Here is a 26,090-nt window from a genome sequence, read left to right on the forward strand (position 1 = left end):
CTTATCTATTGGTAATACATTGTTGTAATTTCTTTGCTCAATCATTTATTTTTTCCAGACTTACAAAGTTCCTCTGACGGAGAAGGGCTGGTACCTCCAGAACTATGGTTTGCCTGCGAGCCGGGCTGACTTCCTCTCAGTACTTCGCAATTTGAGGCGTGTACTTGTGAGGGCTACCCTTACCTTGAACATCGAGTCCTCATCCATAGCTGACGTGCAAATGGACACCGCCACAGAGATGAACGACCCTGGCTTCCCACGTGCTACTGGTGTTGAGGTAATTACTGTTCATCATCATCATTTCAGCAAAGGACTTCCCTTAATGGACAAAGGACTCCCATGAGGATTTCCACAACGACTGTTTCTGCGTTACCCGTATTCAGGAAGGATTCCGCAACCAGAACGTTGGTCTCCCGAGCGAGCGCCTGCCTACGTCTGCCGATCCGTGGCCACCACTTAAGAACTTTTCTGCTCCAACGGTCGCCAGTTCTACGAACTATGTGCCTCACTATTGCGGGCATGTCGCTAACCTTAGCAGTCCTAAGGATCTCCTCATTTTAACTCCGACCTAGCTTCTTATGAGGCCCGTAAAGAGCCAAGTCTCTGCTATATGCGGGCATATAAATACCGGCTCATCGTTGCAGATCTGCCGTTGCCCAGAAGGCTACAGCGGTACCAGTTGCGAAAGCTGCACACCTGGTTTCTACCGCGACGCGAGCCATATGTGCCAGCGCTGCGAGTGCAATGGCCACGACTGCTACATGGCCGGCAACGGGCAGGTGCTCTGCAACTGCCGGGCGCCCTACACTGGACGCGACTGCTCTATACAAGGTAAGGACATAGGATGTTAATCTGAAAGTAATAATGAATCGATTAAGAGGATACCTGGCCATTCATACAAAAAATATAACAAAGGTGGTCTTTTTTATAATTTTACCAACACAGCAATGATAAACTAAATAATCATCTAAACGCCAAACAGGCCTGGTTATGGAACTCCACCCGACCATACTAAAGGATCGAAGACCGCAGTCTCTGCTCCGACATGTCATACTGACTTGCAAGTACCGGGCGCCAGAGCCGCTTACTATCAAATTCTACGAAGAGGGTCGCGAGATTCCTCCTCCGAAGTATTATAACGAGTCGAGCCTCGGCAAGGACGGATGGCGAGGGGAGCACACGCTGAATACGATATGGGACACCCGTCGTCAAGAACAGACTTTCGAATGTCATACCATAACCCAGAAAGGGTTCACTCTTGGAGTTCTGACGACAAGTTTGCCGGAGCCAGGTAGAGCGGCTCAGTCGATGTACACGGCTAATCCGATCATGCTTCGTGAACACTCATCTCGTTTGTCCGCCAATTTATGTTTAGGAATTTAACACCTTCTGTTGAATCTTTAGTGTTGTATCCTTGTACGACCGTCTTCGTTTTTCATTCACAATCGGCTTTAATTGTTACAATAGTATGTTGGCAAGCTTGTGTAAAAATATCGAATCGTCTTCACGATGTCCAAGGCCAGTTTTGTAGTCATTTGTAACTTGTTCTGAATTATTGACCTAACCGAAGATCACTGTTTTTATATCTGCATACATTTCGTGCTGTCCCAAACTATACGTATAAACTTAACCACTTTGTAGCTTCTTTTATGTTATAAAACTAATCAAGGGGTAAATTTCAGGTGAACCAAGCATTCAAGATAACACAACACGTCCACCGCCGCCACGGACCACAGTCGTAGTTCAGATTACCTCCCCGACGATCAAGATCCAGGAAGTAGGCAGTAGCGTGAACTTCACGTGCCAAGCGCAAAGCAGGATGACTAATGGAAATCTGCCAGTGAGGTGGTCCAAGGCTGACGGATACTTACCTCAGGGCAGAACCCAGATCGACGGCAGGAGCGGAATGTTACTCATCACAAACCTTCAGGTCTCGGATAGTGGCAAATACATCTGTCAGACAAGCGACGGTTTGTCTACAGCTCAGGCCGAAGCAGTTCTGAAAGTGCCTGGTAAGTGAAATATTAATTATCTTGTTTCGCCAATTGACATCCTAGTAATCAGTTTGACTAAGGTTCATACTATTCTTTCACGCTAACCTTTACGGAACAGTTGTGCCGTTTTGGATATTCTATGCAAAAGGTGAGTTCGGAAAACAATGATCGTATTGAGTACCTATTGATACAATTAGCGCTCACATCTTCAAAGACCACTCCTGAATTACGTAGAGAGTATAAATAATGCATGGTTAAATGATTTGATCCCTACTCAATGCGGGCTGTATTTAGTTTGGCCTGACCTCAGATTTTTGTCTAACAGCTTCTCCCAAGGATTTCCACAGCGTCCGGACCTTGACTTACTTGACTTATGGTCCTATGTCCCCTAGATGGGGCAGAGGGCGTCCACAACAGTCCTCCATCGCGTTCGGTCTTGAGCTATGTGTTTGATCTCGCTCCAAGTCTTGCTGATCTTCTTCACCTCGTCTGCCACAGTGCGCCGCCAAGTTTGCTTGGGGCGACCACGCTTGCGTTTTCCTTGGGGGTTCCAATCCAGAGCCTGCTTGGGGATGTGATCGGGATCCCTTCGGAGAGTGTGGCCAATCCAGTTCCACTTGCGGCGCTTGATCTGCTGGACCTGCGCTGCCCGTATCGTTCCCGAGCTTTACGAGATTTGTTTCTTCTCTTACCTGCCCTGAATTCCCGCAGGCAACGAGATGTCAGTCCCCTCAGCGGAGATCCGTCCGGCGATCAACGACTACTTCGAAGGAGACCGCATCGAGCTGGAGTGCGTGACGCGAGGCAACCCTTCTCCCAGTATCACGTGGCAGAGAGCCTCTGGCCGCCCTCTGCCGGAGTATGCGCAAGTCGTGAGCGATGTGTTCATCATTGACCGCGCGCGGGAGGAAGACGCTGGAGAATACAGGTAAGACCACAGAATAATAATAAGTACTACGTACAGAAGTTTTACTTCGCGAAGGTATTTAAAAAAATGTAAGCTCAATGTCATTAACAATATGGTGTAATTTAGCCTGTCTCAAGAGTCAAGCACCATTTTGTTGACAAACGTCAGTGATCGCCACTGCGCCGAAGCTATAGGGCTGACTTCGGTAAAATGATGTGACGTGAGGTGCCAAACTGCGGAAAATAGCGGAGGAAATACATGATTTAGCATGAATTATCATGAATAATATTAACTACTTATTTACCTCTCAGTGTCTTGAGGCAACTTAAAAAAGTACATTCTGTGTTTTTATTATTATTTAGGCAGTTAAATACTGCACAGTATTTAGTAAACCATTTTCTTTATTTTCTTCCATCATACACAAGAATACGCGTGCGTGAGTCAATGTTCGCTCGTATGTGAGGCCTTGTCAAATAGTATCCTGTAGGTGGGCCATCGTGCGTGTTTTGTTTTCGATGTAAACTCGCGTAGATGAACAGGCCTGGTAAGACTTGAAAGTCCGTTGGAGTGATCAAATCCACTTCGTATTTAATGAGGGTTTTCGCGTTTGAAAAATCCGCCAGATGGCAATACGTAGACGCGAGGTCCAAATGCTGCATGATTGGTTATTTTTGACATATCTGTCAATGTCATGTCAAAAATAACCGATCATGCAGCATTTGGACCTCGCGTCTACGTATTGGTTATTTTTGACATATCTGTCAATATCATGTCAAAAATAACCGATCATGCAGCATTTATTTAGACCTCGCGTCTACGTATTGCCATCTGGCGGATTTTTCAAACGCGAAAACCCTCATTAGAAATGTTTAGGAAACGTACTTTCACATCTCTAATCTTTCGTAACACTGCATTTGGTGCAAGTACACTGAGTGTTGATTCGTCGCCATTTTTATTTGAAACGATTGGTCAGATTATGGGATTTGTGATATACAAACATAAAATGTGGATGTGTAAAAACCTAACCATAATGCTATAAAAATATGTTTTCGCCATCTTCATGAAATTCATAATTTATTATTACGTCATTGTTTTTAATTTCTTCCGTGAAAAAGATAATATTAATAAACCTGTTTTATTCAATGTTTTCCAACATGGCCGATGGAATAGCTTTGAATTGTAACAGTTAAAGCAATACTCGGGCACTTCTTAATAAAGTGCCATAGCTGTAAATGAAAAACTAATTTTAAATATTCATGAAACCTTTGAGCTGTGAGCAATATCGGCTCCAGATAGACAACAATAGAGTAAAGTGACGCTCAAAGTAACGTAGTAGTTGATAGTGAATTTATATCATATTTTTGCATTTATGTCAATTTTTATTAACTAAAGGAAAGAACGGGGTCTCCAAACATCCAACTCGTAATAGATACTTCAGCTACTTTTTAAGTAGGTTAAGGAAGACGACAGCAGATCAAGAAAAATTGAGTTTGCAACAAAAATGTGTATTCTGAGGTGCTGTCGACTGAATCATTGTAAACGATGCTGAATAATCATTTCATTTCCTTTCATCATAGATGCACAGTGAAGAACACAGCTGGTGAGGACTACGGCAAAGCGGTGGTGAACGTTCGCCCGCGCCCGTCCCAACCGATCCGCGAGAAACTGACCGTGTCCCAATCCTCGCCGACCATCTCTGAGGGACAGAACACGAGGATCGTGTGCACAGGCACCGCTAATGTCCCCGCCGGCTCCATCGACTGGGTCCGGTGAGTTTTTGTTTGTATTGGACTGCCTTTGAGACCTTTATGTCGCTGAATCGCAGTCGCAAATCGCTGGAGGGGATTTGGAAGTATGCAATGCAATTCACTTGTTTTCAAATTGAAAACAAAAGATTATTATAACTGTTAGATAGTTATTTCAGCTGTCTGAACCTTTTCAAATGTATTACTTACTTGTTGTAGGCGTACACACTTACAAATAAAGTATCCTCTTATAATATTCACAGATAACTTATTAAAGGATAAAAATAATAGTTCGGCAACGAAATATCAAGAGTCAGATAATATAAATAGCCATCGACTTTTGGATATCCGGCTCCGATCCCATTTCTTTGTCCGTTCAACGGCGACTATTAACAACTAAAATACATAAAAGTAGGTTTAATAGAAATGGACTTCATCCAATACTATTCAACACTCAACAGACAAGACGGTGCCCAATTCCAAGCGAACGTGCGTTCCATCAACGGAGTTCTATACGTGGACTACGCCAACCCTGATAACCAAGGAGTATACATCTGCCGCACGACGTCTTACGACGTGGCCCCAGTACTGGTGGTCCTGACGGTGCTCTCTCAAGGCACTCCTCCGCCAGAACAACAGCCGAACATAACCGTCTCAGTGAACAACTTGAAGATACCAACCGGTGGAAGCGGAGCCGTAGAGTGCACGCCTAAAGGATACCCACAGCCCCAAATTCGGTGGAGGAAAGTAAGTAACCACTCAGTATCCTACTAAGAATATAATTTTGTGAGGATGGATGGATCTGGGGGCACGGCAGTGCCCCCACCAAGTCGAGCAAAAAAGGGGCACGGCCGTACCATCCTTTTCTCGAAGCAATTCAGGCCATTTTCGACTGCCTGTAACTTCGTTGTGGATAAAACTAGAAGGCTGAATTTTCATTAGCTATGCAGGCATTGTAAAGACACGGTATATTTAAAATTTCATTCAATTTGAACCAGTACTTTAAGAATGAGGATCATTTCGATTTTTAGCTGTGAATGCAGATTTAAAGAGCTAAGAAATCCTTAATACACAGTCCAAAAATTTTTGTTCTATGACAAAAATTGACGAAGTTATGGCCAAATTACTAAAAAAGTTCACTGACCGCCCGGCGCGGGGACGATGACGTCACAATATCCGATCCGAACGCTGCCGGCGTACTACGTGGATAGAAAATATTTTTTTCTAGCCAAACTATCAGTTTTAGAGAAAAACTTGTAATGACATTTATTCATCAGAATAAAGTAAGCTATCGATAGGTAATTTTAAAAAATATAAATTGTGAAAAATAACGCAATAAATCCATATGCTCATACGATTCAATGGAACGCAGAGACGCGATTGGGGTCTCCGCGGTGGTATATTTGGCGATTTATTCAAATAAAGTGTTCATAAGTGTTGTTAGAGTCATATCTTCTTCCAAGTAAAATATAAAAATGTATAAGTATTAATTTATTTACTTCTAACAATAAGGTATAGCTGAGGCAGATACACTCTGCCTAGGCTACAAGACATTGCTATGAAGATCATTTCGATGTACACGCAATACCATGCAAATAAATATCATGAAAACACGTGTAAATTAAATTATTTAGTGCGATGGCCAAGTCAATATATTTATGTAAAACGTTAAAGATTTCCTGGCCTGGACTTGGTATTACATGGATCTCACAACTTTTTACCGTAGAACAACTGAGTTGCGAGACTTGGTTTTTTTGACAAGTATTGTTTTTGATGGGATGTTTCTTACTCTTTCACGCTTAAACCACCGACTCAGAATTTGTTGTAGAATAGTTTTATCCAGGTTTTTGAAATAAGGATATGCACGTGATAATGTTTTCCTGTGACAGAAAGCCACAGTCCGAATTCATGTAGGCAAAGCTGGGGGCAAAAGCCAGTAATAAAAATCCATGAACATTGTACTGTTTAGTTCCAAACATAAGCAAATCTATCTTGAAGTGTGGCTCGGTCATAACTAAAAATTTTAAAAACGAAGGGCCCTATTTCAGAAAAGTCAAACACACGTTGAACATTGGTTTAAAATGACATTTGCATAATCACGGCATAATCATGTAATATGACAATATAAACAAGTGTTCAAGGAGCTTTTAACTTTTTGTAATAAGCGCCAAAATGTTTATATCATATCATCTGCTGCTATCGCGTTCGAGAATTGTTTCCGTACTTTACAGACACAGGAAACACAGTAATCTGTATTAATCTTTTATGGTATTGCATTTTTAACAAATGCGACCTTAACTCAAGGCGGTATGGTTAAAATTAAAAATACCTTACTGTGAACCCTCCTCAGAGCTAGGTGTTCTACAGGTTTGTTTTTAAAACTTTTCCGGACGTAAAAGGAACAAATAATACGAGGTCCTACTCTGGAAACAATCTGGACGTATTCAACTTTATTCGTTTCGCTCACTCGTAGTGGGGTAAAAGAGTTACACAAACATGATTTTAATACCTACCTTACAGGACTACGTAGTATACCCCCACTTTTAATAACATGTTTTTCACACAACGTGAAATTAGTAAGCTTCAAAGCTTTATTGAAACTTTTGAACAGTCATTTTAATTGTATTCGCGATTAAAACGCTCAACGTTTGCTGCAAAGGGTCATTTAAAATTTCAGGAATGCAAAATTTATTCCGGGCTAAAAATTTTACAAACTCCTGCTAGGTGATAATAGCTCTTTGAGAGCTTCCAGGAAGGCATATTTCGAGTTAATTACATTGCAATATTAAATATTTTTGATTGTTGCAAAGTTCATGCGAAATAAATTTCATGTTTCGTATTGCACGTTTTATGCTTTGTTAGAGCATATCAGATGCCCGTGGGGCGGCTCATACATTTGTGAACATGTTTGTAACAAAATGTTTAAAGGTGAGGTAGACCGGAAACACCATGACCATTGCTCTGTCTCTTTCAGTCCAACGGCGAGTTCGGAGACAGCACGAGCCAACGCCAGAACTCGTTGATCATCGCCAACGCCCGCGAGGACGACAAAGGCTACTACCAGTGCGAGGGCATCTTGGACGGACAACCCATCTCCATCATCTACGTATACATCGACATCGAAAGTACGAGCCTTTTACGTTGACAAATCTTTCACAAAAGTGCTAAATCGAATCAGTGACTGCAGAAAATGCAATTTCGCTCCGAGTTGAAAGTTCCTTTTGATCTCAACTCAGACACTTGCATGTAAATGCCGTTCCCATATCCGCGATTTTATTTCGATATTTTTGGAATAAAAGTAGTCGCAGTAACCCAATAAATTACTTGCAATACCATCTCTACTCTAGTTTCGTGACATACTTTTCACGAGCTGTAAATCGTAGTTTCTGTTTTGTTCCTGACCTCTTTATACAAGATCATTATTTGCCATAACTTCTTTTTCTTTCATTCTTCGTGCGCTTTGTATAATTTCAAGTAGAGATCTACTACTGCTTACACAACAAAAGTGACCACCGAACACTTTGGTTATGAGGAACAAAATGTTGTGTAAATAACAAATAATTCTGTAGTGAGCTAGACTTATTTTGGTTATAGTTAACACTTAGTTCGGTGGTCACTTTTGTTGTGTAAGCAGTAACCAAACATTTTTTTCAGTGCGTGAAGATATTTTATGAAACATTATAAGTTTTGTCCTAACTTCATATTAGTACTTTTAAATGGAACAATTTTTTGTATCATTTCTAATCTTTCTCGAAAAAGACCCATACCATAGTTACTGACAATAACGTAACCAGAGCGCAGATCAGGCCCTAGAAGAACAGCCTCTTACATATTATGTTCTCACACACGCTTCTGTAAATATTATCTACCAGAGCGCGAGCGACCAGCAGTGGAGATCTGGCCTCAAGGCGAGCAGGCGCTCAACTTGGGAAGCTCTTTCGAGCTGCGCTGCCGCGTCACGGCCGGCGTGCCTGAGCCCACCGTCACTTGGAGCCGAAGCGGCGGCAGACAACTTTCGCCGTACACGCAGCTGCAGCCCTACAACATCTTGAAGTAAGGAACCTTTTTTTTTTTATGCATAACAAGGCAGGTATTTGACCACAATCGCACCTGATGTTAAGTGGGATGCGGTCTAGGATGGTACATATCTGCCCTGTAAGTGCCTATTCACTCTCGCCTTGAAAAGGCCCGGATTATAGTTTTCGGGAAAGACAGCAGCAGGCAACGAATTCCAGTCCCTAGCTGTTCGCATTATAAAAGAACTTTCTTTCAGCTCAACCGGGATGACATAATCTGCAATTTCAATAGATCGAGATGACGTATTCTAGCATTTCATCATGACTCTTTCGACTAGACTGCTGTCACATTAAGGCGTCAGGACATGAGAGCGACAGCAGCACGGCTTTTTGTATAATCCTTATCTAATTATTGGCAGCGTGTCTGTCCCGCGTGGGGAACGCTCCTAAACTGTCCTACAACCGCCTAATTGTGAAAGCGCGCTTATGGATAACTTTTCAGCTTAACCAGCACTTCATCAGATCATGATGAATGTAATATATTATCATTACATCAGATTAAAATGACGACAATGTGTCTCTATCAGACCAAGATGACGTAATTTCTACCCCTTTGATCTCAGTCAATGACGGTCAGGGTGCGCATGATCATCTTAGGTGCAGATTTAGCAGTGACTTACCAAAAGGATTTTTATGAAAACAAGCTGGTTAGGCCGATGGGGCAGTAAGGTTCTGGAATGGAGGCCGCGTACTGGAAAACGCAGCGTGGGACGTCCACCTACAAGGTGGACCGACGACATTGTAAAGGTAGCAGGGAAGCGCTGGATGCAGGGCACTACCAATCGATCAACGTGGAAAGCATTAGGGGAGGCCTATGTTCAGCAGTGGACGTCCTATGGCTGAAATGATGATGATGATGAAGCTGGTTAGGTTAGGTTTTCTGCATCACGACTATTGTCAGCAACAAATCATTTTTGTTAAGAAATTTTTATTGGGCAAACACTCAAAATAAATTCATTCACAGATTCGAGAAGATCGAAGTGAATGACGAAGGCGAATACTATTGCTCGGCTTCGAACGTCGCTGGTACTGCCACAGCCAGCTCCACCATCAAGGTTCGCTCGCCTCCTGAGGTGATCGTGACTCCCAGCGACTTCATCCAAGTGCAGTATGGAGAGCCCGTCACGGTTGAATGCCGTGCTAGAGGATACCCCCTACCCATGGTCTCTATCAAGAGTAAGTTACCAGGCCTAATGTTTCTTCTGCAATGTTCTTTTCAAGCTGTTTTAATGACAGTGCATATACTCGTAGCTGTAATACTGTTGGAACTTCTGATGTTACTAGACTTTATGTTGTGTATGAATGGGTATATCTTCCTGAAAAACCTTGGCTTATTGAAATAGTGGAGCGAGACACTGCAGAAGAATATCGAGATTGGACAATACATGATATCATCACCACTATTTCTACGGAAATACACACAGGTTTTATCTCAGGAGACGAGAGAGAATAAATAGCAGCAAATGGTCGCACTAGCTCAGCTCAAATTTTATTAGGTCGTCGATCCACAAGGCTAGTAGTTCCATTGACTCTTTTCTTCAGTCTAAGCCCTTTGGATGTTATTCCATCTGTATGCTTGTAATGTGTATTAATATTCCTAGAAGTAGCAAAGAAGGAATAAGTAGATTCGGAATTAAGTATTGTCATTTTGTCACCTGGTGCTAAAAATAAATATTCTTCCAGGCGCAAACCGGGAGATCGTAGCACCCTATCCCGGCATGGTCACCCTGAACATTTCGTCGGCCAGTGAACGCGATGACGGATACTACATCTGTTCCGCGACTTCGCCCGCGGGCACCATCGAAGAGCAGTTCGGCATCAGAGTCGAAATGCGAGGTGACATTGGCTTCGAACCCGGTCAGTGCGACTTTTGATAATAGCGTTTAATACCAAAATAATAATGGTCAAAGAGAATACGTTACATCTTGATGAGATAGTCGAGTTACCCACGAGCTAAGTAAGAAGAGTACAGATTATATTGGAAGTTTAACAGACCGCACCATTATTGAAAAAAAAATTGGTACCCTTTCAAAATTATATGATCGAATGCAAATAACAATACTTACTAATATTGCAGCCATTTCTAATTGGCCAATTTAAACTTGGCATCTTGGCATTTCTTACACGAATCAAAGCGCTCATGTTGCTTTGAGTAAAATTCTCAAGCACTTTGTCAGCTTTAAGTGTGTAGCCACGAGTATGCCTTGATGGCGCGACACAACGCTATCAAAGAACAGTGAAACGTGTCGCATTTATTTTAAAATTTTAAAGTCCTCATTCGCTTGAAGATCGAGAAAAAAAGTTGCCAAATAAAACGCCAATTGTCAAAATGTTTGCCGTACCGTGTAAATGTTGTAGACAATGGCTGACTTTAGTTTTGGTAAATAGTTTTTTCTAATTTTTACATTGGTTTTACTCTTCCTTTATAGAAATTTATGTTTGTAGATTTTTAACATAGATTAGCTATGTGTAGGTACTATGTTTTATTTATTTGCTAAGTGTATTGTTTCTACTCAATATCTACCAAGCTTAGTTGAATGTAAATTCTTATCTTTTCTTACTAAATGTACTTTTTTATTTACCATTGTTGGGTTAGACTTACTAGCATGTTAGAGCTATACTTCATTCGCGTTAAGAAAATAGTGAAACAGCAATATGACACATAAACCTGTAGTAAAAATCAAACCAATAATAATGCAAAATAACCGTCTGAACTTACTTTAAACTGGTCAATGTGAACACGGCTTTCTAATTTTGCTATGACCTAATCGCTCAAAAACCGTCTGTTCGTTTGCCTCGTGACACATAAAACAATCTTAGAAAATCACTATTTTTTTGACACGAATGTAGGTACTATTACTCATTTGAAATTATTTGCTGATTACTGGCGTAGTGTTCAAATAAGTATTAAGAAACCGCCGTCAATCTTGAGTTTTTGTTGAACAGTAGAAGGCAGTGGGGACATATTCGTCGAGCCCAACCTGCCCTACCCGCCTGAGCAGCCCAGCGACTTGATTGCCGCCGAGGGACAAGAAACACGCATTGTGTAAGTTATTTTTACTAACACCTTGTATAGAACGAAAGGAAAACTTTATTAGACAACATCAAAAACACTAATAAAAAATATCAAAAAATTAGCCACGAACGGGTTGTGCCACGCGCAGTGTAGGGTTCCGTAGTTGTCCGTCGTTAACACAATATATTTCAGAAGCAAGCAATTACTTCATCTAAAGTCACTTTTAATATTTCTTCTTAGAAATTTTCACTAGTTAAGAAATTTTATAATACGTGAGTATAATGACTATTACCCCTAAACTAACTGAAACCGCTATAGTTTTCCTTGAAAGTTCATGAAAAGCAGTATTATTACGAATTTTTCGGCGTGTTTTGTCGGCGTGATTAATATACATACCTCCACAAAATTACAGCTCTCTAGTGCCAATATTTTCCAAGCAAAACCTCAGACAGACAGACAGACAGACATATCGAAACTATAAGGGTTCCTTGTCAGGACTACGGAACCCTAAAAAGGTCACCCACTCAGTATTGGCCGCGCAACAAAAGTTGAGGTGATAATTCATACTCACACTGATGTTATTTGAATACACAACACACAAATTAGTCAGAATACGCAAGACGTTATTCATGCTTACACAGGGCGAAAACGTTAAGTGATCTCACTTGATTGTTTCTAAACTATTCATATACTCACTTGATTGATATCGAAAAACTTGTTAGTGATCCTGAAAGCATTAGCCTACAGCATTTATTTGTCACAGAACAACGAGCCGCTCTATGAAATATTCTGTCATCCTTTTACGAACCAAACGTACATTTTACCTGTATTGTACCATTCGTAAGAACGGTCCATTACATAGAAATCTTCTAGCCTATAAGTACTCACCTTTAAATAGCGGAACGTTTTGATAGGTCTTAACATGAAATAAATCATAACATCAGTAAATAGTAATATTATCTAAAACCTATGCGACGAACAAGACAACACGTTGTATTTGTGCGGTACTAGAATACACGTTTCCCAGGGTTCTCTCCCAGAACACGTAGCAGAGTCTATTTAGAACAGGGCGCTTGCTTCTGGGTAGTCAGCGTGTATAGACTATAGATATAATCCCCTGTAGCGCTGAAATGTAGATTTAGTCTACGTGTACATTCGCTACCACGTCCAAACATTGGATTACGTATTAGAACCAACATAGGAACTATTGAATAAGCAATTAATGCATTTACTCGTATGTGAACCACACGTTCGTTCCAACAGCTTTCGTCCTAAGGCTTGATTCACACGTACCACAAACACAATACGGAGCGAGCGCTAATTTGTATTCTAAATCATATACATACGTACCACAATTTGTTGTCAATATCGGCCGCGTGTGTAAATACCGAGCACACCGTAACCACGTCGCAACCACCAGCGACATCTTGAACATGGTACCATAGCGACAATGCAACTATACCCACAACCATCACATCCAGGAACCACCACCACCACGCACCAAAACTAACTTGTTGTACCACAACGCTACCGCAAGAAACAGCAGCGACACTATTCACACGTAACCACAGCTTGACCACGGTTATGGTACGTGTGAAACAAGCCTAAAATAATCTAGTTTTCCTCTCCCGACAAAGTACATTTCTCTCGCTTTTGATTTTGTCAAAAAATCGACACTGAAGGTTCAATGTAAGCCACTAGAGTATTAAATGTTACGTCACGTTTATCTTTTAAAATGATGCTCAGAGAAACAATGATAATAATTTATCATGGCAGAAAATCGCGCGTAATGAAAAATTATTTACGTTCGGAATTGTGTACCCTAGACATGTCCAAAATATGTAGTATAATAGTGCAGGACCAGTTATGCTAAAAGTGTATTGGTATTTAAATAAACCTGCGTATACTTCTTTTAACTTTTGACTCGGCGTTGTCGTCGTCGTTTCAGCCAAATGACGTCCTCTGCTGGACAAAGGCCTCCCCCAAGGTTTTCCACAATGAACGGTCCTGCGCTGCCCGCATCCAGGTTCTTCCCGCGACCTTTACCAGATCGTCGGTCCACCTAGTAGGAGGCCTGCCCACGCTAAAGTAATACCATTGACAACTACAAATTAGATTTCAATGTATTTTTTTCTTTGATGTCTAGGTTGAATGCGAAAATAGATTTCAATTAAGTTAAATATTCCTTTCATGTAACTAGATTGAACTCAAAAATATCTTGTAAGAAGCCCCATGAAACCCATGCAATGTGATTCAATTTAATCAAATTAGCTTTTCTCAAAGGACCAGCTTTTAGTTTTCTTCAGAACCAATCTTGCAATAAAAATATTTTTATCGGGGAAAGGTTGATTGATTTGCAATTGACCCCTAAGTCGCGTCGTCGAGGTCAGAGCTGTTTCTGTTATTTATTTATGAATCACTCAATTCAATTATGAAATGTCTTTTCAATAGAAACTGATTCGTCTTTTCAATAGAAAATCAAAGTTTTCTCATAAATTTAATATGTAGGACGTAGGTAGGTATTACAGCTCATTTCTAACAATCTGTGTCGTTTCATATTAGTTTGCATCAAAACAGAATGATTACCTACTTATTTGCTTTCAACAGGCAATCATTGTGGCTATTTCTAAATGAAAACATGAATGTGAAATTGAGCTCTTTTGAAATGTGACTCTCCAATTATACGAGCCACTTCATACTTCATAATGAACAAAGATTTTGTATTACAAAAGTGGAACCAGTTCTATGATGTTGATTTTGTAATTACGTAATGAAATTATAACTGCGCCTAAAATTTGTTACCACGCGCGGCATATAATATCAGTAGCACTTGACATTTTCACTGAACGAGCCGCCATGTTACGTATCTCAGTATGTAAATATGTATTTTAAAACTATTTTAACGAATAAAAACAATAATTTTGTGCGCTGCACAGTAATTTAACGATTAACCCAATTGTAAACACTTAATATGCAATAAAAAATTTGAATTTGAATTTGAATTTGAATTTCTAAAGTACATAAGTACATAATATTATGAACGATAAAATTAAAAAGCTTAACTCCAAAAAAACAGTCAATCTGAAAACAAGTACAAAAGGTCACATCAAACTTAACTATGTGGCATTTTATGTATACTGGTCATCACAAAAATCGGCCCACCTATGTTTTACAGGAAAACTCGTTTCTACTGACACAATCATGGTGCCCTAACAATATTGGTGTTATTTGAAAGCCCAATAAATATCCTTAAAGAAAAACACATTTAATTTCTTAATAAACTATTAACATAAACGCGATATACAATAAACGTGACTTGAAAAAAGACCTCACTTTGGGCTCACCTCTGGGATCAATTAGACAAATTGTTATGGTTATAAAACCAAATAATGATCTCACGTGTCCTCTTTAACAGATGGATATCGATTAATCCCAACTTAACAGTTTTATAGCCATAAAAGTTGGCTCAAGCGTAACTACCTATTTTTTGAAGAAGTGACTCTGGATTCTTCTACAGACACATTTTTGGGGTAAAAACCTTTCCTTTAATGTAATGAAGTTTGAAACTAGGCTTTTAAATGGTGCCAATATTGGTGGGAAGTGGGGATGCATACTTTTGAAAGTGCTTGTTGCGGGAGGGTCGATTTTTGTGATGACCAGTGTAGTTGAGATAGATTCTATTTTTTTTTCAGATGTGATCCTTCAATCCTTTTTCGGATAAAATTTCTTGGGGCTTTTGACCATAACAGCCAGACCAGACTTTTCATTGTTAAAAATTCAGGTTAAGTTGCGAATTGTAGGTATCCCTACTGCGTTAATAAGAGCTAACGTACTTTTATCGTTACATATGGTTGTTAACTTGTTACACATCGTGTGGATCTAACCGATGAATAATATTTCACAGTTGCGATTCGTCGACCGCCTTGGATGTGCAGTGGACCAGAGCAGACAGAAGACCACTGCAGCCTAACGCGCGACAAAACGGAAACATCCTGATCATACAACGGGTAAGTAGAACCTACTTTTTCATCATCATCTGGTTAGGTTAGGAACACGACCCATTGCCAGACGCAAATGGAGGATTTTTTATATAACTGCCCACGCTGACTAGACGGATTGGGGAGGCCGGATGTTCGCATATTTCTCACACCCACTGGAAGAGGGAAAGAAAAACAGACTATTTTCATTAACGATGCAAAGTAAAATTATGTATTGGTATTTAAAATTTACTTTATGGACTTCTTTATCCTACTAATTTCTATATTACTCTGATGTGTAGGTACTAACAATATAAATTACACTGATAACCGGCTAGAGCATGAATTAATTTAGGTGGTCGACACGTATTTGCTTGCTGTTTAGTGGATCGCGACCGCAATCACAAAGCTAGCGGCATCCGCTAGGATCAATCCCGCAAAGGGAAATGTTATGGCATTCAATGTAAACGTGAATTGGTGGAACTCGAAATATCTACTACTTAATTAGTAACTAGGAATATCTTGTTCGTTTTGACTGACATTGATTTATTACGAATGAAAGATGGTCGACACACTTATACGACACAGTAAAATATCGACTTAGTAAATAAATTCCGATAGCTGACCTAGCTGACCTAGCATTAATAATTGAATTTGTAATTAAATCATGATTTCTTTCTGCAGCACTCTCAAACACCCCTATATTTTTATTAATTTCCTCAACTATCCCACCAGACTTCCAAACAAGACGCCGGACAATACATATGCAACGTCATGGACCGGTACAACGGCGAGGTGACCAAGTCGGCCACCACCAGCCTGGTCGTCATGGCGCCGCCCAGGATCACCCTGCAGCCGCCCACGCAAACCGTCCACCCGGGCGAATCGCCCACCGTAGAATGCGTAGTAGAGGGTGAACAGATCGAAGAAATCGTATGGCGACCCCTCACCAGACCCTTCTCTAGGTAAGTCGACCAACTAAATTACAGATGAACGAAATGAACATTTATCGATGATTTTAACACTTTAGATTTTTTCAAGAACTAGAACAAGGACTCGCGTAGCCCCATCGATGTCTGCTGAATGTGATCTCACTAACGGAAAAACTTCCCGGGAACCTACATGCCAATTTAAAACGATTTTGTTACATTTCAAACAATATCCTGCCTGCCAATCTCAAATTAGTGTTAATATTAAAATGTATGCTTACAATAAGACCATCGAAATAATTACGCCTCTCTAACTCATTGAATAGTAATCTGATATTCATCTAAAATGCATATCACAAAACAGACAATACTGAATACCGTTGAAACTGAATAACAGAATTCCAAAGCGCACGGAACTTTGAATTTCAATACCGCCCAGTCACAAATGCATCAGGTTGCAAACAATGTTGGCTAATACAAACGTAAAATCCGATTTATGGACGTCACGATTTCACACATCAAAGAGTGGATTTTGATAATAATCTCGACACCCACAGGACTGAGTGCCATTAAATAGCAGGAAATTAGGATTGGTCAGCGTATTCGCAAAGCCGAGTATTCCGGGTAATTCTATGATTCAGTGGATCTGGTTTCGGAAACTAACTACAATAGACAAATGCAATCACCCTCATTATACACTGCGCACAAAGAGGGACTGCCGCCCATGGAGACTGCTTTTGTACGCATGCAATAATCGCCTACGCGGTCCAGTAGTTGCCGTATTAATTGAATTGGGCTTAAATTACTGATGATATTTGAAAAAAGGAATGAAATTGATTCATCACACTTATTAAGACTAGACAGACAAAATCTTGAATTTTTTCAATAAATTAATCTAAGGATGTGCCTTCTTGTTTGAGGAAAACTCAGATAGGTACCTAAAGTCTAAACCAAAATCATAAAAGTGCCTATGACAAAAAAAATATCACGACAGGACGATTTAACTTTTATAATATTTATTCATATTTTTCTTACATTTAATAATCCAATTTCACAAACGCCTGGACTGTTTTAGTAAAATGCATAATTACATCGATAACACTTTGTCTAAAACCAATTATATCGGTTGCATTGCCAATGTTCTACTTTTAGTATTACCGGTCTGGAGTTTAACCTCTATTCGGATACGTCAATTCTCGCTAAAACGCGGTGTAGCATCGATGCCGTCGCAAAAGCGCTAATAGATGATGCTAAAAGTAACTGAGACCTTAAGGCACTTCCATTAGGCTTTCACGTAGACTAAATTAATTTCTAAATCCTACTAACAAAGCTTTACGCTAACTGTGGGTTATGTGTTTATCAATTCAGTTATTGTAAAGCCAATGACTCGATGTGACAGCACGAGGGAAATGCTGTGAAAGGGATTACGTTCTATTTATTCTCTTTGTGACTTGATATAATAATGAATGTGACATTACCGTAATTAATTATTCCTGTTTGTTCACTGGTGGACATTATTTGAAATCCAATCGGATATTTTTTTCATCCCATTTCGTATGTAATATTAATTATTGTAGTAAATTAATATTGTAGTTAATTAGTGCGGACATAAAATAAAAGGGGCTCGACGTTAATATAAAGGTACTTAAAGAATAATTTAAGACGTAAACATCATATAATAATAACTTCAATTGTAAAAGAAAAACGCGAAATCATAGTTGATTGTGTAATTTAAAAAGTTAAGGTCATATTATTTCAGAAAAACTATTATTAACAAAGCTGAAATCACTCGACATTAATGATCTGTAAAAATAATTGTACTTGAAAAAGCTTATAATCGTCCCACTGGAAGGTGAGCGCCACCCCGCCGAGGCGGTGGTGGAAACTTCACCTCCTGCTCTGTGTGCGTTGGTGTAAAGTCGGATGTTATCAAGTCTGTCGACTAATCAATTGATAGCAGGCGGCATCAGGAACAATAATAGGATTATAGCAGACTATTTCAGGAGGCATAGAATAGCCGTTGGCCAATCTAGGTGAACAATGGGTGCTATGATATTAATTATTTCGAAACGTAAAACAATTACCAACATAATTATGGTAAACTACTGATAAGACAAGGTTCATTTGATGCGGTTCAAGTCTACGTTATTAAAACCAGTAAAATAAACTGATTCACATTATACTACACTCAACATCAAATAAACCGCACCTTCCGCGACGCGAACTTTAAAGATTTTCTTCTGACACAATCATGGTACCCCAACAATATTGGTGTTATTTGAAAGATTTTCAAAGCCCAATAAATATCCTTAAAGAAAAATACATTTCATTTCTAAATAAATTATTAACTTATACCATAAATGTGACTTGAAAATAGACCTCACTTTGGGCTCACCTCTGGGATCAATCAGACCAATTTTTATGGTTATAAAACCAAATAAAGATCTCACGTGTCCTCTTTAACAGATGGATAGCGATTAATCCCAACTTAACAGTTTTATAGTAATAAAAAATGGCTATAGCGTAACTACCTATTTTTTGAAGAAGTGACTCTGGATCCTTGTAAAGACACATTTTTGGGGTAAAAACCTTTCCTTTAATGAAATGAAGTTTAGAACTAGGCTTTCATATGGTACCAATGTTGGTGGGAAGTGGGGATGCATACGTTTGATAAGTGCTTGTTGCGGGAGGTGCGATTTATTTGATGCCGAGTGTAGTATGATTTAATATAAAATATCATCATCATCTCAGCCATAGGACGTCCACTGCTGAACTGAATAAAATATCAGCGCGGTCGTAACCGAAATACAAAAGCATCAGTTAACGATTTCGGTCGAATTAATACTTTTGACTACAAAGGGTTGTCGGTTTGTGTACTATGGCGTGTGTCTGATAAAAATACCCTTAACTATCCACCGTGCTCAATTATTATTTTATCCATCCCACCATACACGTACCTTCTGTGATTGACGGCATACAGGATTTTCATGTATTTTGATCTTTCAGCATTTTTTTAGTGATTGGCAGTATTTAATAATAAGTACGCATTGTGTGTGATGCATTGAAGCATACTGAACAAAATATGTTCATTAAATGAAAGTATGGAATGTTCCATTTGCAACATGTCTTGACGTGATGCATTCTGAAGTTTGTCGGAACGCAAGAAGCTTTATGTATGTATGTACCAATACCACCCTCGTACATCACCCACTAACCTTGTCGACTAGTTAATGGGTGGCCGGCGGGGGGTGACGCAACATCGCGAAATATTTTTCTTATCGACTCTCAACATTCATACCCAAAGTACACTGGTCATCACAAAAATCGGCCCACCTACGTTTTACAGGAAAGCTTGTTTCTACTGACACAATCATGGTGCCCCAACAATATTGGTGTCATTTGAAAGCCCAATAAATATCCTTAAAGAAAATCACATTTAATTTCCTAATAAACGATTAACATATACAATAAATGTGACTTGAAAAACTTGAAAAAAGACCTCACTTTGGGCTCACCTCTGGGATCGGTTAGACCAATTTTTGTGGTTATAATACCAAATAATGATCTCACGTGTCCTCTTTAACAGATGGATAGCGATTAATCCCAACTTAACAGTTTTATAGCCATAAAAGTTGCGTAAGCGTGACTACCTATTTTTTGAGGAGGTGACTCTGGATTCTTCTACAGACACATTTTCGGGGTAGGAACCTTTCCTTTAATGAAATGAAGTTTAGAACTAGGTTTTTAAATGGTAATAATTTCATTAAAGGAAAGGTTTTTACCCCAAAAATGTGTCTGTGGAGAAATCCAGTCGCTTCTTCAAGGAATAGGTAGTTACGCTTGAGTCAACTTTTATGGCTATAAAACTGTTAAGTTGGGATTAATCGCTATCCATCTGTTAAAGAGGACACGTGAGATCATTATTTGGTATTATAACCATATAGGTTGGTCTAATTGATCCCAGAGGTGAGCCCAAAGTGAGGTCTTTTTTCAAGTTTTTCAAGTCACATTTGTTGTATATGTTAATCGTTTATTGGGAGGTTAAATGTGATTTTCTTTAATGATATTTGTTGGTCTTTCAAATGACACCAATATTGTTGGGGCACTATGATTGTGTCAGTAGAAACGAGTTTTCCTGTAAAACGTAGGTGGGCCGATTTTTGTGATGACCAGTGTATTTAAATCACATACAATTACGGTGTGTTTTACATAACAGGGCTTTGTTATTTTTATACATAGACATAATACTATTAATATCACACTACTTTATAAGGGCGAAAGGTTATGAGTGTGGATTGTATGGGTATGTTTGTTACTTCTTTACGTTTAAAAACGGCTGGAGCTGGAGGATTGTAATAAAATTCGGTATGGAGTTAGCTGATACCCTGGATTAACATTTGGACTACGTTTTACCGCGGGTAACACCGCGGGGCTCAGCTAGTCTGTATCATAATCATTATCAATTCAGTAATAATATTTATTGATAGGTACGCTGAAAACATTCGCCGTTATTTTAATGATCAGTGATTATCGCCGCTTCCACAGATTTATTTGTTGAAAAACTCAACAATAATTTTTATTGTTATTGTGTAAGCCTTTCAGCTGCAATGAACTGGTATTTACATTATTGTTTGTACCATTATTCAATTATTATCCATCTTATTTTGTTTATAGGTACAGACGAGGTTACAAGAGTGTACTTAACTTCATTAGGTATTTTACCATATCAACTTTTTCTTGGGTTATAGGTTTCGTCTTTATCGAGCTCGGCTTCTTTGATGGTTGAGTTTCATTTTCCAGATTTGTATTGGTTTTCGCTCGCAAATGTCTTGAATGAAATTGATCTATGATTTTTCAATGTTAGCTCGTTTTTTAAGAATGAATAGTAGTGGACATAAAATGCTACCTTGTGAAACTCGTTTGTTTTCCCTTTACCCTGCGCTGTATTCGACTTTACATTATCTTGATTTCTACATGATGTGTGTTCTTCTTCATACCTATCTAGATAGTTATCTACAATTTTTTAGTTAACCGTTACTTCATTTTGTCAGTATTTTATGTTGTCCCAAATAAATATATTTTCGGATATTGATAAAGTAAATAGCTACTTACTAGTATCAAAATTGTGTGATGTTCATTGACATAAGGATTTTAAAAGTTTGGCATTTATTCATTCTATCATAATATGAGTTTACTTATTAATTATTTATATTTGAAGTGAGAAACCAAATAAATACGCTTCAAATATATTTATAAATTTCAAAATAAATATGCAGAATCTCTTAATCTTTAAGTTGGTTTTCCCTTATTATTTACAAATACCAGTATTTTTGTGTCATGAAATTCTTTCCAATCATAATTTTCTAGAAAATATGCCATTTGTTAGTCATTCTATTTCTTTTCCAATGAATGGTTGTATGGCTTTGATGTTATCCTACTTGAAAAAGTTGAACCTTGTGAGTAGACTAGCACGCAAACAATAATAGTAGTAAGTTATGCGCCAAAGAAATAAAGCTATTTCTTCACGAGTGCTGTATTGTATTGTGTTCCGAGAATGCGAAGGATTCTGGGGTTAACCCCTTAACTTATTGAGGGAATCAAAGACTAGAATCCTGAGGATGCCGAGGGATTAATGATTGCTTAAGATTAAGACAGCTTTATATCCATGGAGTATAACTAACTACTCTCCATTTCACACCTCCTGCGAGATAATGCAATAAACTAAAACCACATGAACAAAATGTTTTGTTCCCACTTTCCAAATTAATGCCTCACCACAAGGCATCATAATGAAATCCTAACAACAAAATTGGCAGTAGAGACACTTGATAATTAGGTCACCCAGTAGGTTTATATGCTAACACACAGCAGGGCAATACCAACAGGCGGTGTGAAAATAACACTGTGTGACAAAAAATCTCGAAATAATATTTAATTTTAATATAAATTGCTCTATGATGGGCATCTAATACGTTATGGTAATTAATTTTATATATTGTCTTTATCAATGATAACGAGTAATAATGTAACTTTAAATCTACTTATTTAATTTGAATAGTCTCAAAGATTTTTTTACATAATATTCATGTTTAATTTTTACTACTTTTAGCCATTTTTAAAATGTCACACAGTGTAATTCGTGTATGATCTCAGAACATATTATATGAGAAGGTCCATGGTGTATGAATAAAAAACTCAGAATCAATTGGGACTAAATGGGTACCTACCTAAGTATCAGTAGGTAGTCTAATAATAAAAAAACGTTTAAAAGAGTGAAAAATACGTGTCTAGTATTTTTTGATAAGTTAACTGACGGACTAATTCAAACTTGCTTTTTTACCCAGGAAATATCCCTATACAGTAAACTCATGATTTTTCATACATAATTTGTTAGTCTATAACGTCTGTACCCCATTGATTTTGGATATTGAGCTTTTGGTGAGGTAAATGTGCATTATAATGAAACTACTAATACCCATTTAATGTCAATCGTTTCTGGTTTTCTTTGGACCATCTCTTTTTCGTTTGTACCTACTTCACATCTGGTTCGTCCAATAACTTGAGCTAAATTTACAGCCGCGTGGACGCTCGCTCATCGACCCTGATCTTCAACCGCATCGAAGTGGAAGATGCCGGCAAATACTTGTGCTTTGCCAAGAACAGAGTAGCTAACACGTCGGCCACCGCCGAGGTCGTCGTTAGCGGTACGTTGCACAACTTTACCCAGATATTATTATAACCACACCATAATCAGTAACCACAATGACAGAGGCATGTAACACCTCAAAAAAGCACAATTTTCATAGTATTTATAATACGACAGGTTGCGCGATAGTTTTCAGTTAAGTAATAAGTTTTTGCTTGTTACATTAATAAGCTCTCGCTGTTCACAACGCTCAACCTGTGGTATCATCACGTAATCACAACACCGAATGTACAGTTCAGGTCGCACATAAATGTGAAGGCGCCTGTTCTCGTTTGATTTGCATACCACTGAGATCGACACTTGCTTTCCATTTTCATTGAGATGCTTGAGGGTCGAGTTGATTGCATGAATAACCGTCCATAGAGGATACCGATCGCGCGCCGTCAGAGTCGCACGATAACGAACAGCACGCGCACGTGGGAGCCGCCGTCCAGCTCAGCTGCAACGTGCAGCAGTCCCCCGCCGGCTTCCGGATTTCGTGGACCAAAGACGGGCGCCCCCTCCCGCGCTCCGTCCACAAACAACCGGACGGGTCCCTCTACATACGTCTCGCCCAGAAATCCGACAGTGGCCACTACGTCTGCAACATTCAGGACCGATACGGACGCCGAACTAGCAATTACATCAACCTGCACATTGACGGTCAGTGCCCGTAGTTGGAGCTGCGAGGTGCCAAGCTTTGCCTCTAGTAACCAACGCATGCTTGTCAATAGATCTTCGCTATTTAGTTGTTGTATTTTGACTAATGATACATTTTATTCATGAGAATTTTTCGCCCATAAAGGTGATGAGGATTGTAAGGATACACAGTTTCGTTGTTATGACAACACGGGTTGTGTAGACGTAGATCTGCTGTGCGACGGAGTCAGTGATTGTCCGGATAATAGCGACGAAGGGAACTGCATTCTTCGGGAGAAGCGGATTCGAAACCGGAACGCGGAATACCGAAATGCGGGTAAATCCATAGGGCAATCCTGCGGTTGTGTTCGTACGATGTGCAGTATGGGCGTATTTGTTGTTACTAAGCGGTATCTGTATCTACTTTGGCAGCAGTGGAGTATGACGACGTTCGTGATTTGTTATTGTCCATTTGTGTAGTCTATGTCTATTGTAATATTTTGCGATTATTATTCGATTAGTAAGCAGTATTGATATTTACTTAGTATAAGATAATAATGCTAATTTCATTGCACGGCTTTGCATGTTCTATAAAACTTATATGAAAGAAAAATGTTGGTGTTGGTGTTTGTTCTCTGTGATATATTTATTGTTGTTAATGGTATAACAATATTATGTCTTCTAAATTTTACAGGAATAAAGGTAACTAATCACATATTACATTTGCACGAGTTTCGTTTTAATTTCATTGGGGTCTTGGGTTTCATCATTGTCATCTTCCTCACAATTAAATAATCGAAATTACCTATTTATATTTGCCAAATACATTTTATGTGGGGTAGCTTCAATATTTTGTCAACTTGTTTTTATTTATTACATACCTACAGCTTTTTTCTTTTGGAGATTATTTAGTTAATGTTTCCACTGCAAAAGCGTATTATTAACTATGAGTAATTATAGGTGGTGAGGTCAGAACCCTAAACCTGGTTTCCATCGAGCAACCTCGCAGACAGTACAGAGTGGGTGAGAACGTGGAGGTGCTATGCCGCGCCGGGTCGCGCGAAGTCCGCGTCTACTGGGAGAGATACGGCACCAGGCAGTTTGTCGAGTCTAGGGTAAGCCACTTTAGAATTTATAAATGCTCTATCTAAGGCACATTTTGATAATTACTCCCGTGACATTAGGTACTCGATCGTTAGTCCTACAGGAAGCCCGTTGTCCAACAGTTGCGTACATCGTATAATTTTTATTTTTAAATCTTGTTTATTGCACTACGGGACCATTCCCATCTCTCGTTCCCACCACTGCAACTCCTGTGTAGCCAGGATCTACAGCTTGACCGCCATAAAAACCCTACCAATGAAGGTCAAGTTTGTTCCGGGGGAAAGTTAAACTGTCATTGGACCCGCAACGAAATTAAACAGAAGAACATAGGAGTTCGAAATTAAGGTTCGACTTCCCTCCATTGCAAAGCGGATGACAGGTGACAAACAAAGGTTTTTCTTGCACTACCTTATCTTGCAGTTTGTTTGGTAGTCGGTTTTTTATGTGGTTGGTTTCCAATCGAAATGTTTTCTGCAGACGTTCGGAGACGGCGCCATGTTACTGGTGCCCAGCGTGCAGGAGTCGGACGCCGGCCTGTACCGCTGCACCGGCACCGATCCCTACGGCCGCTCTAGCTATGAGGACTTCAACCTGGAAGTGATTCCAGGTGAGACAGGTTTTATATTATGACATAAGCTATTCACTTTTCAATGAGGTGAAGTGTTGTCACGTGAAAGTACAGAAAGTAGTATGACCCAGTCACGTTAAGTGATATTTATAAGGCGGACCAAAAGTGACAACATGTTTTCTTTTTCACAACATCGCGTCGTTACCTACTCTTTACAATGTTAATTAAACAGGGTCAATAGGCAACTGCTATTTCTTTAATTTTATTGATAAGACCTACCTCCTAATTTTTTTAATTTAGTTTTTTCAACATACCCCTATTTCTTAGAGCCTTCTCCCCTTTTAATTTAGTGTTCAGAACACACCACCATATTCGCCTGTGGGGGTTTTTAAAGATATCTTCTGCATCGCGGGACTTAGGTGACATTTCATCCAAGAAAATCTGATCCGC

The 26,090-nt window shown here is 39.3% G+C and overlaps 1 protein-coding gene across 1 annotated transcript in view; it reads left to right on the forward strand.

The window, feature by feature from the left end:
• The window catches only part of LOC135087020 (basement membrane-specific heparan sulfate proteoglycan core protein-like), a 235,366-nt gene that overhangs the window by 161,005 nt on the left and 48,271 nt on the right, over positions 1-26,090 (forward strand). The window contains exons 48-66 of the mRNA XM_063981873.1: positions 59-277; positions 645-831; positions 983-1,291; positions 1,683-2,012; positions 2,706-2,922; positions 4,479-4,670; positions 5,108-5,393; positions 7,621-7,771; positions 8,519-8,699; positions 9,687-9,898; positions 10,406-10,579; positions 11,669-11,768; positions 15,643-15,745; positions 16,451-16,680; positions 23,221-23,348; positions 23,714-23,992; positions 24,135-24,305; positions 24,929-25,083; positions 25,550-25,679. Coding sequence (XP_063837943.1) covers positions 59-277; positions 645-831; positions 983-1,291; positions 1,683-2,012; positions 2,706-2,922; positions 4,479-4,670; positions 5,108-5,393; positions 7,621-7,771; positions 8,519-8,699; positions 9,687-9,898; positions 10,406-10,579; positions 11,669-11,768; positions 15,643-15,745; positions 16,451-16,680; positions 23,221-23,348; positions 23,714-23,992; positions 24,135-24,305; positions 24,929-25,083; positions 25,550-25,679 — 3,754 coding nt within the window. The remainder of the gene's footprint in view (positions 1-58; positions 278-644; positions 832-982; positions 1,292-1,682; positions 2,013-2,705; positions 2,923-4,478; positions 4,671-5,107; positions 5,394-7,620; positions 7,772-8,518; positions 8,700-9,686; positions 9,899-10,405; positions 10,580-11,668; positions 11,769-15,642; positions 15,746-16,450; positions 16,681-23,220; positions 23,349-23,713; positions 23,993-24,134; positions 24,306-24,928; positions 25,084-25,549; positions 25,680-26,090) is intronic.

The sequence above is a fragment of the Ostrinia nubilalis genome, chromosome Z (assembly GCF_963855985.1).
Source record: "Ostrinia nubilalis chromosome Z, ilOstNubi1.1, whole genome shotgun sequence".
Classification (NCBI taxonomy): domain Eukaryota; kingdom Metazoa; phylum Arthropoda; class Insecta; order Lepidoptera; family Crambidae; genus Ostrinia; species Ostrinia nubilalis.